The sequence below is a fragment of the Carlito syrichta genome, unplaced genomic scaffold (assembly GCF_000164805.1).
Source record: "Carlito syrichta isolate Samal-C Ts95f unplaced genomic scaffold, Tarsius_syrichta-2.0.1 Scaffold306198, whole genome shotgun sequence".
Taxonomy (NCBI): Eukaryota; Metazoa; Chordata; class Mammalia; order Primates; family Tarsiidae; genus Carlito; species Carlito syrichta.
In genome coordinates, this window is record NW_007250294.1 from 100,183 (window position 1) to 113,660 (window position 13,478).

The 13,478-nt window shown below is 40.4% G+C and overlaps 1 protein-coding gene across 3 annotated transcripts in view; it reads right to left on the reverse strand.

Moving 5' to 3' along the window:
- Window positions 1-13,478, reverse strand: part of GNE (glucosamine (UDP-N-acetyl)-2-epimerase/N-acetylmannosamine kinase) — a 60,083-nt gene that overhangs the window by 25,490 nt on the left and 21,115 nt on the right. For all 3 annotated transcript variants that reach the window (XM_021714960.1, XM_008062966.2, XM_008062968.2), the window contains one exon: window positions 1,438-1,889. In XM_021714960.1, coding sequence (XP_021570635.1) covers window positions 1,438-1,889 — 452 coding nt within the window. The remainder of the gene's footprint in view (window positions 1-1,437; window positions 1,890-13,478) is intronic.

Genomic DNA, 13,478 nt, shown 5'->3' on the forward strand with positions numbered 1-13,478 from the left:
GAAGGCTGAGGTGGAAGGATCGCCAGAGCCCAGCAGGTCAAGGCTGTGGTGGCCGGGAACGGCCACTACACTCCAGTCTGGGGAACTGAGTGAGACTCCAACTCAAAAAAAAAAAAAAAAAAAAGAAATATAGAGAATGGACTAAGTTATATAGTAGAAAAGCCCAATTCCTTCCCTGTTCTAATGTGATCTGGGTTAAAAATATAAAAATCTCTTTGATTATATAATCACAAAATCAGTTTTCTATTCATTAATTTTATAATCCAACAGCTCTACCTCTTAGAAATGGAAGGTCCTAAATAGATGATTAGTCCTAAACTGTCCCCTATATAGTATTCTCTCTATGAATTAACCAGCCGATATTCTGTTTATAAACTTTTTTTTTTTTTACTTCTGATTAGCAAAAGGTAATTTCCAAAAAACTAGGTCACTGATCACTGAAAATTTCAGAACTTAAAGCTCATTTACAAAAATATATTCTGATGCTACAAATACAACTTTTGTTTTTTAATAAAAATCATCATAATCCCCTCATATTAATAGGTACTTATGGCTTACTGTCTGCTTTCAACATTCATTATCTCATCTGAGTATTTCCACAATCCTAGAAGAAAGGCATTAAAAATAAAAATAACCATTTTTCATTGTCCTAAAAATGCAGAAAAACAAAAATAAAAATACCATAATTCCACAAAGTATAAGTGACTTGATGTACATACTTCTTAACCTTTCTATTGTTAGTTTTATAAAAATAGCATCATATTACACACATTATTTTGTAGATTGCTTTTTTCTTTTTTGACATATCAGGATCTGTTCTTGCAACTAAATATTCACCCACAACATTACATTTAACAGATTAAGTGCATCCCATTGTATACATATAGCACAGATCTTTCTAAATCAATCCATTAGGCCCGGCTCAGTGGCTCAGCCTGTAATCCTAGCATTTTGGAGGCGGAAGCTAGTGGACTGCCTGAGCCCATGGGTTCGAGACCAGCCTGGGCAACTTGGCGAGACCTCATCTCTACAATAAATCAAAAATTAGCCAGGCGTGGTAGTGCATCCCTGTAGTTCTGGCTACTTGAAAGGCTAAGGAGGAAGGATCACCAGAGCCCAGCGGGTCAACACTAGGGTGGCTGTGAGTGTGCCACTGCCCTCCAGCCTGGGCAACAGAGTGAGAATCCAACTCAAAAAAATAAAAAACAAAAATAAAAATAAAATAAAATAAATCCATTAAGCCTACTTGACAGAAAAGGTTAACCTCAGAGAGGTAAAGCCATACAATAGGGCAATAGGGCAAGATCTGTGAACTATAACCTTGGCTTTCTGATTGCCAATAGTATTCTATCCACGGTAGTTTCCGAAAGGACTGAAATATACCCAATACCTTCTGACAAAACAGCCACTAGACTGAATAAGGTCTGATACACGTACCCAACCACATCCGAATGATGCTCATATAGTCTTTATTCTTGGCTGAGAGAAGTTTGTCATAGGAAGGGCAGCCCGCCAAAAGGATGCGATCGTGGTCCTCACACATGGATATCAGGTGCTGCTCTGCACTTCGGGTGCAGCACACATGATAATGAGCCAGTTTTGTTATGGCGTGTCTGATAGAATCATCGATGGTCCCACTGACTTCCCCACCTTCAATGTGAAGGATTCGAATGTTCATCAAGGCAGCAGATGTAGCCAGAGCCAGGGCATCAAACCTGTCTCCATGAACAATCATGATATCAGGCTTCAGGCGATTAAGGACATCTGGTAGCTTCACTAGGGCCAGGCCTACTGACTCCACCATGGCTGCCTCATCTTCCCCCCTAACGATCGTGTGTAGCCTGGTGTTAATGTCAAAGTCATCTTGCTCAATCATGCGATACGTATTCCTAAAGCAGGAGAGAAATAAAGATGTGAGAGCATGTTCTTCATAACATACAAGAATAGCAATCTAACACAAACCCTGAAGGGAGAAGCAGTTTAAAAATTGTACTTGTTAAGCCGGGCTCGGTGGCTCAGCCTGTAATCCCGCGCCTTTGGGAGGCTGAGGTGAGTGGATTGCCTGAGCCTGCGGGTTCGAGACCCGCCTGGGCAGCGAGACCTCATCTCTACAATAAATCAAAAAATCAGTCGGGCGTGGTAGTGCATGCCTGTAATTCCAGCTACTCGGAAGGCTGAGGCGGAAGGATCACCGGAGCCCAGCAGGCAAGGCTGCAGTGGCCGGGAGCGGCCACTGCACTCTGGTCTGGGCGACCGAGTGAGACTCCAACTCAAAAAAAAAAAAAAAATTTGTACTTGTTAAAGTAAATAAATTAAAATATAACTTACACACAAAAATAAAGAGCACAGGCCATAGTATCTACAGTCTTATAATTATTTTTACATGAATATCCCTGCAGTCACCACCCAGATTAAGATACAACACATCTAGCACATGCCGCCTCCCAGTCCTGAAGGGAGAAACATCTGAGGTAGAATTTTTAAAAGGAAGATTAAGCCCTACAAGAAAGGAAGAAAGAGATCAAACTTTTAACAGTAGTAAGGATGTTTTTCTTTTTTTAAAATCAGTTTATTTTTTAAAAAGAAATATGCACTTAGGAAAAAGTATTATGAAAGCAAAGTTCATTTTTCTCTACAAAAAAATAAAGTAGCAGGGAACTAGGATGCCTAACATGCCACTATACCATGGAGATTATCTCCTGAATTCTCTTTGTACGGTACCAGTAATGCAAGCATAATCCTGTTTGGAATGAGAAAGTTCTTACAAAATTAAAGTGGTTGTGAAATGCAGTTTCAAAACTGCATCATACTTCAATAACAGCAGCAACCCTCAATGCCTTAACATTTCCTGTTATGACTAATTTTTAGAGATAGGTCTTTTTTTTCTAAATATGTAGTAAATGTTTACTATTTAAAAATTGGAAAATATAGAAAACTATTCTCCACAAACCTACCATTCAGCAATAGCAAGCATTATCATTTTTATTTATCTGTAGCTTTTTAAATGCAAATATTCTAACATATTTGAGAAAATACTGTACATGGAGAACCCCCAAAAAACCCAGGAATTATCTCTTGGAGGGGGGCCCCTTACAGTACACTCAGAATTTGTTCCTCCTGATCAGTCAACCAAAGTTTTTATTTGGAAGTTTTGAGAAGGCTGTGTCATGATTTGCAGAAGAAACATACTGAGCCGTGGTAAACAGGTTCTTCCACTTGGACAATGCTCCTGCCCACACTGTGCGGAGTGTCCAGCAGTTTTTGACCGAAAACGGTATGGCCCCCATGCCCCACCCTCCCTGTTCACCCGATCTCACTCATTACCGTGAGCAACTTTTTTTGTTTCCTTGGATAAAGAAAGTCCTCAAAGGGAAACATTTTGCTGATGTGGAAGAGGTGAAACAAAAAATGGCAGAAGCACGAAAAGGCACCAAAATCAACGAATTCAAACACTGTTGTGAGCAGTGGAAAAAGCATCTCAACAGGTGTACTGCATCAAACGGAGAGTACTTTGAAGGTGACTGAAGTTTACACGTGTGAGAATAAGTACACACTTTTTTATAAATAAATACCGGGGCTTTGTGGAGTGAAGCCATCTTTGTGGGAAATTAATTTTACTATAAGTGTTTGATAATTAATTCAATTTCTTTAATAGATATTGGGCTATTAAGATTTCCTTTTTTCGATTTTTTAAATTGATATACCATAGCTATACATATTTTGGGGATCTATGTCATATTGTGATGCATGTATACAATGTGTAATGATCAAATCAGAGTAACTGGAATATCCATCACCTCAAACATTTATCTTTTGTGGTAGGAACATTACAATTCTTTTTTTGTTTGTTTTTTTTTTTGAGTCATAGTCTCACTTTGTCACGCAGGCTAGAATGGAGTGCAGTGGTACGTTCACGCCCACTGCAGTCTCAATCTGCTGGGCTCAGGCAATTCTACCACCTCAGCCTTCCATGTAACTGGAACTACAGGTGCGTACACCACACCCAGCTAACTTTTTAATTTTATTGTAGAGACAAGGTCTCACCAAGTTGCCCAGGCTGGTCTTGAACCCCTGGACTCAGGCAATCCTCTCGCCTCAGCCTCCCAAAGTGCTGGGATTACTAGCTTGAGCCACCGTGCCCAGCCTTGTAATTCTTTCCTAGCTATTCTGAAAATACAATAAATTCTTGTTAAATAGAATTTCCCTACTGTATTATTTAATATTAGAACTTATTCCTTCCATGTAACTGTATTTTTGTACTCATTCACCAACTTCTGTATCAGTTTTGGTAAGCAGTGTTTTTTCAAGAAATTTGTCTATTTCATCTAAATTTTCATATTTATTGGCATAATGTTCCCCTTTTAATGTCTGTAGGGTCAGTAGTGATAATCCTCTTTGTCATTCCTACATGGTAATTTCTGTTCTCTTTTTTTCTTGTGTATTGCTAGGAGTTTGTCAATTTTATTAAAATTTTAATTTTTTTTTCCAATTTTTTGGAACTCTTTTTCTGGAATGGCCATCAGAGCTTTCTTTCATTTTTTTTTTTTTAAGTTGGAGTCTCACTCTGTCGTCCAGGCTGGAATGCAGTGGCACATTCATGGCCACCGCAGCCTCAACCTGCTGGGCTCAGGTGATCCTTCTGCCTGAGCCACCGCACCCAGTCATTTATTAATATTTTCAAAGAATTAACTTTAGACTGTTAATTTTCTCTTTTATGTTTTTATATTTCATTTATATCTTTTTTTTATTTTGTTGATTTCTACTCTTTATTATTTCCTTTCTTCTATTAATTTGGGTTAAATTTTTTCATCTTTTTCTTATTCATTAGATAGAAAGAGAGATCACTGACTCCAAACTTATCTTTTTAAATATAAGCATTTAAAACTATAAATTTTTCCCTACATGCAGCTTCATCTGTAGCCCACACATTTCAATGTTTTAATAATTATTATTCAGGTCAAAATATTTTCTGGGCCAGGCGTGGGTGACTCACGCCTATAATCCTAGCACTTTGGGAGGCCCAGGTGAGAGGATTGCCTAAGCCCATGGGTTTGAGACCAGCCTGGGCGACTTGGCAAGGCCTCATCGCTACAATAAGTCAAAACTTAGCCAGGTGTGGTGGTGCATGCCTGTAGTTCCAGCTACTTGGAAGGCTGAGAGAGAAGGATCACCTGAGTCCAGCAGGTCAAGGCTTCAGTGGCCGTGAGTATGCCTCTGCACTCCAGCCTGGGCAACAGTGAGACTCCAACTAAGAAAAAAAAAAAAAAATTTTTTTCCCTAATTTTCCTTATGATTTCTTGTTTGACCCATGGTTATTGAGTATAGTGTTTGATTTCCAAATATTTGGAGCTTTTCTAGTTATCTTTTTGTTATTAATTTCCAATTTAATTACTGTGACCAGATAACACATTCTCTAATATTTCTGAAGTTTATTGAGTCTTCTAAAATGTATTCAGACTTAAACTAGTGGCCCAGGATATGCTCTATCTTGGTGAACACTCAATGCATTTTTTTTTAAATGTGCATTTTTCAGTAATTGGGTATAGTGATCTATAAAAGTTAAGGTGATTATTTTGCTTCAAACTTCTGTATCCTTGGGGATTTTCTAGTTATTTGTTATATCAATTCCTGAGAAGGGGAGTTAAAAATCTCCAACTATGATTGCAGGTTTGTCTGTTTCTCTCTTTAATTCCCTCAGATTTTGCTTCATGTACTGTAAAACTCTGTTATTAGATGCCTACATATTTAGGATTGTTATACCTTCCTAATGAATTATTATTCATCATTTCAGTATCTATAGGAGTGGCAGTCCCTCTTTGTCTCTAATATCATTGAATTAAAATCTACTTTGTCTGGTAGAAACCCAATCACACCCACTCTCTTATGCTTACTGTTGGCATAGTATATATTTTTCATTTCTTTACTTTTAAATCTACTTGTCTTTATATTTACACTATCTCTGCTGGTAGACAGCATATTGCTTTTCTACCTTGTCTGACAATCATTGCCTTTTAATTGGAGAAATTAATTTATTTATATTTAACGTAATAATTGATATGCCTGGGGCTAGACCTACCATTTTGCCATTTGTTTCCTATTTGTCCATCTGTATTTTGTTGTGATTGTTCCTCTGTTCCTACTTGGATGAACAGATTATTTCTTAGTAGTCTATTTTACTTCCTCAATTGGACCTTTTATTTATACATTTTTTGTGGTTGTTTTAGGGAAATGAATACTTATCAGTTAACTTTGAATTATTATCACATCACTTGATGCTTATTAGCCTTAAAACAGTATACTTCCCCCATTCTTTGTGCTGCTTTTGTCATATATTTTAAATCTACTTACATTACAAAACTCACAATGTTTTAATTTTTGCACAAAGTTTATTTTTACAATAAATTTTTAGAAATATAGGAGAATAGAAAAGGTATTTTTTTATATTTACCCCCCAGGATACACCACTACCATATGATTAATGCTGTTCTCCCCCTTCCTTAGGATTTGTTGAATCTGATCAAATCAAAATTATGATAAGAAGTTCTGTCTACCTGGTCACTCTACATGCTCTGTTCAGAATCTCCATCTCTTCCAAAGCTAGAATCATGTCAGGGGCTGTTTTTCCTGTTGCCGGAGAAGGTCGGCCATGTTCAAGAACCCTTGAGTGTTTTGTTCTACTTTTTTATTGCATCCTGATAGAGGCTCCATAAAATATCTTCTGTCCTGTTTTGGAAGTCAAAACATTTCACAGATGTAGTAGGTCTCTGAATAGTCACAGATGTGTATGGTCCTGCAGACCATAGGATTCTCACCCTTTGCTTAAACTGCTGATAACTAAAGCTGATCTTTCAATGATGTCATTCTTATCAGTGGATGCCTCTGTTCTCTCTTATTTCATTATAATTGATCAATAATGTTAGTATGTTAGAACACACCTAATTCCACCCTTTGGGGCATGGACCAATGTGATATTTGTAGAATGTCAGATGACTTATTTCCCTTAAGGCATACTGATGCAGAGTGGAAAAATGTGTGTATGTATACTGCTGTTGCTTTCATGTAAATGCAAACAGTCACTGATTTATTGCATTAATCGGGTCCTTCAGAGATATTGATCCAATAGGATATTTAGATAGAGGAATGATAGCTAGATGAGAGATGATAGATGATATAGATAGATATAGATGGATGATAGATTAGATAGGTAAATAGAGAGATACACGTAAGAGGCAATTGATTAGGAAAATTGGCTTACACAATGATGGAGACCAAGAAGTCCCATGAGAGGCTGTCGTCAAACTGGAGACCCAGGGATTCTAGTATTGTTGCTCAGTTCAAGTTCAAAGGCCTCAGAGGCCAGTGTGCAACACTAAGTTTGAAGTTGAAGGCCTGAGCTCCCAGGGGTATTTACCTCTATTTTTTTTTTTTTTTTTTTTGAGTTGGGGGTCTCACTCCATTTCCCAGACTGGAGTGCAGTGCGGTGGCACAATCACGGCTCATTGCAACCTCGACTCCTGGGCTCAGGTAATCCTTTTGCTTAGCCTTCCAAGTAGCTAGGACTACAGGTACATGCCACAACACCCAGCTAATTTTTTTTTTTTTTTTAAGACAAAGTCTTGCTATATTGACTAGGATGGTCTTCAACTCCTGGGTTCAAGCAATGCTCCCACATGGTCTCCCAAAGTGCTGGGATTACAGCATGAGACACCATGCTCAACCTATTTACCTATGCTTTATCATTTCTAGTCACTTTTTCTTGTAAATCTAAGCTTCCAACAGGCATCATTTTTCTTCAGTCTGAAAACTTGCCTCAGTATTTTTTGTAGTGCATTTATGCTGGTGATAAATTGTTCAACTTTTATCTGAAAAAATCTTTACCTCATCTTTATTTTTTAAATATATATTTTTTTCTTTCTTTTTTTTTTGAGTTGAGTCTTACTCTGTCACCCAGACTGGAGTGCAGTGGCATGCTTCCGGCCACCTCAGCCTCGACCTGCTGGGCTCTGGCGATCCTTCCGCCTCAGTCTTCCAAGTAGCTGGAACTACAGTCGCACGCTATCACGCCTAGCTAATTTTTTGATGTATTGTAAAGATGCGGTCTTACCAAGTTGGCCAGGCGGGTCTCGGACCCGCAGGCTCAGGCAATCCACTCACCTCGGCCTCCCAAAGCACGGGATTACAGGCTGAGCCACTGAGCCCAGCCAAAATATATTTTCACTGGATAAAATATTCTGCATTAGCTGGATATAGGCAGCTCATGCTTAAGAGGATTGCTTAAGGTCAGGAGTTCAAGACCAGCCTAGGCAACATAGCAAGACACTGCCTCTATAAAAAATTGCCAGGCATGGTGGCTCACGCCTATAATCCCAGCACTTTGGGAGGCAGAGGTGAGAACACTGCCTGAGCTCAGAGGTTCAAGACCAGCCTGAGCAACAAGGTAAGACCTTGTCTCTACAATAAATCAAAAAATTAGCCAGGCGTGGTAGCACATGTCTATGGTTTCAGCTCCTTGGAAGGAGCTAGAGTGGAAGGATCACCTGAGCCCAGCAGGTAGAGGCTGTGGTGGCTGTGAGCATGCTATTGCACTCCAGCCTGGGTGACAGAATGAGACTCTGTCTCAAAAAAATAAAACAAAATAAAAAATTGGCTGGTCACAGTGGTTCATGCCTATAATCCTAGCACTTTGGGAGGCCAAGGTGAGAGGATTGCCTCAGCCCACGGGTTCAAGACTAGCCTGGGCAACTTGGCAAGACCTCGTTTCTACTATAAATAAAAAAATTAGCTGGGCATGGTGGCATGTGCCTGTAGTTCCAACTACTTGGAAGGCTGAGGCAGAAAGATTACCTGAGCCCAGCAAGTCGAGGCTACAGTGGCCGTGAGTATGCCACTGCACTCCAGCCTGGGTGACAGAGTGAGACTCCAACTCAAAAAAAAAAAAAAAGAGAGAGAGACCTCATCTTCATAATAAATCAAGAATTAGCCAGGTGTGTTGGCGCATGCCTTAGTTCCAGCTACTTGGAAGGCTGAGGTGGAAAGATCGCCTGACCCCAGCAGGTCGAGGCTGCGGTGGCCATGAGTGTGCCACTGTACTCCAGCCTGGTTGACAGAGTGAGACTCCAACTCAGTCAATAAATAAAAATAAATAAAAAATTAGCCAGCTGTGGTGGTGCGTGCCTGTAGTCCCAGCTACTTAGGAGGTTGAGACAGGAGGACCACTAGAGCTCAGCAGTTCAAGTCTGCAGTGACTCACAAATGTGCCACTGTACTCCAGTATGGGTGACAGAGTAAGACCCTGTCTCTAAAAAAGAATGAAAAGAAAAAACAATAATCTGAATTAACAGTTTTTTTTTTTTCACTGAGTATGGTAAAGATGTTCCATCATCTTCTGGCCTTCACTGTTTCAGATGAAAAGTTAGTTATCGGCCGGGCTCAGTGTCTCAGCCTGTAATCCCAGAACTTTGGGAGGCCAAGGCGAGTAGACTGCCTGAGCCCACAGGCTCGAGACTAGCCCGGGCAACTTGGCAAGACCTCGTCTCTGCAATAAATAGAAAACTAGCTGGGCATAGTAGCATGCGCCTGTAATTCCTGCTGCTTGGAAGGCTGAGGCAGAAGGATCGCCGGAGGTCAATGCTGGGGTGGCCATGAGCATGCCACTGCACTCCAGCCTGGGTGACAGAGTGAGACTCCAACTCAAAAAAAAAAGTTATCATTCTAATTATTGTTCCCCTGTAAGAAATGTCATTTTTCTCTTGCTGCTTTCAAGACTTTTCTTGGTTTGCAGCAATTTGACCATGCTATGCCTAAACATAGTTTTCTCTGTATTTATCTTTGGGTTTGATTCTTCCTGGATCTGTACATTGATTTTTCTCACCAAATTTGAAAAACTCTAGCCACTATTTCTTCTAAGTTTTTTATGCCCCACTTTTTTCCCTCCTTTCTTTCTGAGACATTAAAAGCATATTGGATTGCTTTTGATATTGTCCCAGAGGTCACTGAGGCTCTGTTTTTCATTTTATTTAAAATGTTTCATTCTGTTCTTTGCCTTGATAATTCCTATTCATCTGTCTTCAAGTTTACTGATCCTCTCTTCTCTTCAACATCTACATCAGATTTTCATTTAATGTACTGTACTTTTCAGCTCTAGACTTATTTGGTTTTTTTTTATAGTTCCCATTCCTCTGTTGAGATAGCTGCTTGTTCAGTTAGCCCGTGTCTGCTAATTCCAACATCTGGGCCTGTTTCTTTTTTTTTTTTTAAACTATTAATTTTAAAAAATTATTTATTTTAAGATGTGGGGCACAATTCAGGGTTAGGTATACAAATTATGCAGGTATCCTTGTTGATGAGGTGTTCCCTCCTTCTCCCCTTCCCAGTAGTTTCCCACTACTGCCGATCCCTTTCTTATAGTATTATGCTAATTGTTCAAGGTCCACTTATGAGTGAGAACATGCAGTACTCAGTTCTTTGTTTCTGTGATAGATCACTCAGTATTATAGACTCTAAGTCCAAAAAAGTTGCTGCAAAGTTCATAATTTTGTCCTTCTTTATGGCTGCATAATATTCCATTGTGTATATATACCAGATTTTTTCTATCCAGTCCTCTTTTGATGGGCAGCACGGTTGGTTCCATGTTTTTGCTATTGTGAATAATGCTGCAATAAACATGCGTGTGTAGGTGTCTTTTCCATAGAGTGGTTTGAGTTCCTCCAGGTACATTCTCAGAAGGGAGATTGTGGGGTCATATGGATGATAAATTTTTAGATCTTTTAGGAATTGCCAAACTGTTTTCCACAGAGGTTGTATTAGTTTACACACCCACCAGCAGTGTAGAAGTGTTCCCTTTTCCCCACATCCTCTCCAGCATCTGCTGTTTTTTGAGTTATTGATGATGGCCATCCTGAATGGAGTTAGGTGGTATCTCAGTGTGGTTTAAATTTGCATTTCTTTGATGACTAATGATTGTTTCTATTGACTACTTTTTCTCTTCATGTGAGGTCAAATTTTCCTGTTTCTTCACATATCTAGTAATTTGTGATTACATACTGAATATTGTGATGATGATACACTAGTGATGATATACTAAAGAGAATTCGGGTTCTGTTATCTTAAGACTTGATTTTTTTTGAGTTGGAGTCTCACTCTGTCGCCCAGACTGGAGTGCAGTGGCCACTCCCGGCCACCACAACCTCGGCCTGCTGGGCTCAGGTGATCCTTCTGCCTCAGCCTTCCGAGTAGCCAGAATTACAGGCATGCGCCACCACACCTGGCTGATTTTTTTATTTATTGTAGAGATGAGGTCTTGCTACCCAGGCGGGTCTCGAACCCACGGGCTCAGGCAATTCACTCACCTCAGCCTCCCAAAGGCACGGGATTACAGGCTGAGCCACCGAGCCTGGCTAAGACTTGATTTTTATTTGAGCAGGCAGTTAAACGAGCACCTTGTGGAAGTTTGGTTTAACACTTCACTAAGGTGAGTCTGTTTCAGTGCTGCTCTTCAAGAGCCAATGGGATGTTGTTTTTGCTCCTAAGGTGTGTGGCCCTTCCAGGGTTTCAATAAAAAGCCTGAGGTGTAGGTTTCAATCAAAAGCCTAATTTGGTAGAACCCAAACTCCCTACTGTCTCACCTAAGGAGGACAGCAAATAAAATTTCTGCTTCCTTTCTTCAGACTCCAGCTGTTGCTTTCTAGGATTCTTGGAGTCCCAGGCATGTGCAGTTCAGTGGTCAGCCAATAATTTGAGAAGAGTTTATGTACAGATTTTGGAGTTTCTCTTCTGTGGCTCCTTCATTTCCAGAATCTCGCTTCTATTTTCCGGATGCTACGGCAGCCCAAGTTCCATTTTTTTTGCACCCAAACTATGCCATGTGGCTTGGGGGATACTCTCAGAGGAGTACGACTACTATCATTGCTTCTTTTGTGGATTGCATCTCCTGCCATTCTTGCCTGCTGTTGGTTGCTCTCCAGTGCCTTCACATATTTTAAAATATTTTTCCTAGCCGGCTGTGGTGGCTCAAGCCTGTAATCCCAGCACTTTGAGAGGCCAAGGCGAGAGGACTGCCTGAGCCCAGGGTTTCAAAACAAGCCTGGGAAACTTGGCGAGACCTTGTCTCAAAAAATTGCTGGGTGTGGTGGTATACACCTGTAGTTCCAGCTACTTGGAAGGATGAGACAGAAGGATTGCCTGAGCCCACCAGATTGAGGCTGTGGAGCCATGAGCATGTCTCTGCACTCCAGCCTGGATGACAGAGTGAGAGTCCAACTCAAAAAAAAAAAAAATTTCCAGAGCTTATAAGGATAGCTGTGGGAGAAGTTAGTCAGGTACAAGCTGCTCTGTCATTACTAGAACCTGAACTTCTTTTTCTTAAATAAGTATTTAATAATTTTCATTGAGGTCAGGCACAGTGGCTCACACCTATAATCCCAGGACTTTGGGAGGCCAAGGTGAGAGGACTGCCTGAGCCCATGGGTTCAAGACCAGCCTGGGAAACTTGGCGAGACCTCATCTCTACAATAAATCAAAAAATTAGCTGGGCATGGCGGTGCTTGCCTGTCATTCCAGCTACTTGGAAGGCTGAGGCAGAAGGATCACCTGAGCCCAGCAAGTTGAGGCTGAAGTGGCCGTGAGCATGCCACTGCACTCCAGTCTGGGCGACAGAGACTCCGACTCAAAATAATAATAATATTAATTTTAGTTGACTATTTAGCTCATTACTCCTAATTTTTCTCCCTAGTTATGAAAACATTTAAGACTATAAATTTATATTTTATTATTATTATTTATCATTTTATTTCTTGTATTATTTTATGATCTCTTATTTTTATTATTTAACTATATATAGTTCATCTCTACCACCAGAATGTAAGTTCTATGAGAGCAGGACTTTGCATCTGTCTTATATGCCTCTTGGCACATTCTAGATGCTTAATAAATATTTGTTGAATGAATAAGTGAACAAATGAATTTCTAAGTAGTCTTTTGTCACTCATTTGACTTCCTTTTTTACCCAATCCTTAAGAGTATAAAAATGCTTGGTGTTTTGTTTTGTTTTTGAGTTGGAGTCCCACTCTGTGGCCTAGGCTAGAGTTCAGTGGCACGCTCACGTCCATCCCAGTATCAACGTGCTGGGCTCCGGTGATCCTTCTGCCTCAGCCTTCAAATAGCTGGAACTACAGGCACGTGCCACCATGCCCGGCTAATTTTTTGATTTATTGTAGAGACGAGGTCTCACCAAGTTGCCCGGGATGGTCTCGAACCCGTGGGCTCAGGCAATCCACTTGCCTCAGCCTCCCCTGGGATTATAGGCTGAGCCACCAAGCTCGGCCTGCTTGTTTTTGTTGTTGTTGTTGTTGGGTTTTTTTGAGTTGGAGTCTCATTTTGCCACCTGGAGTGCAGTGGCATGCTCATGGCCACCACAGCCATGACCTGCTGGGCTCAGGTGATCCTTCCGCCTCAGCCTTCCAAGTAGCTGGAACTACAGG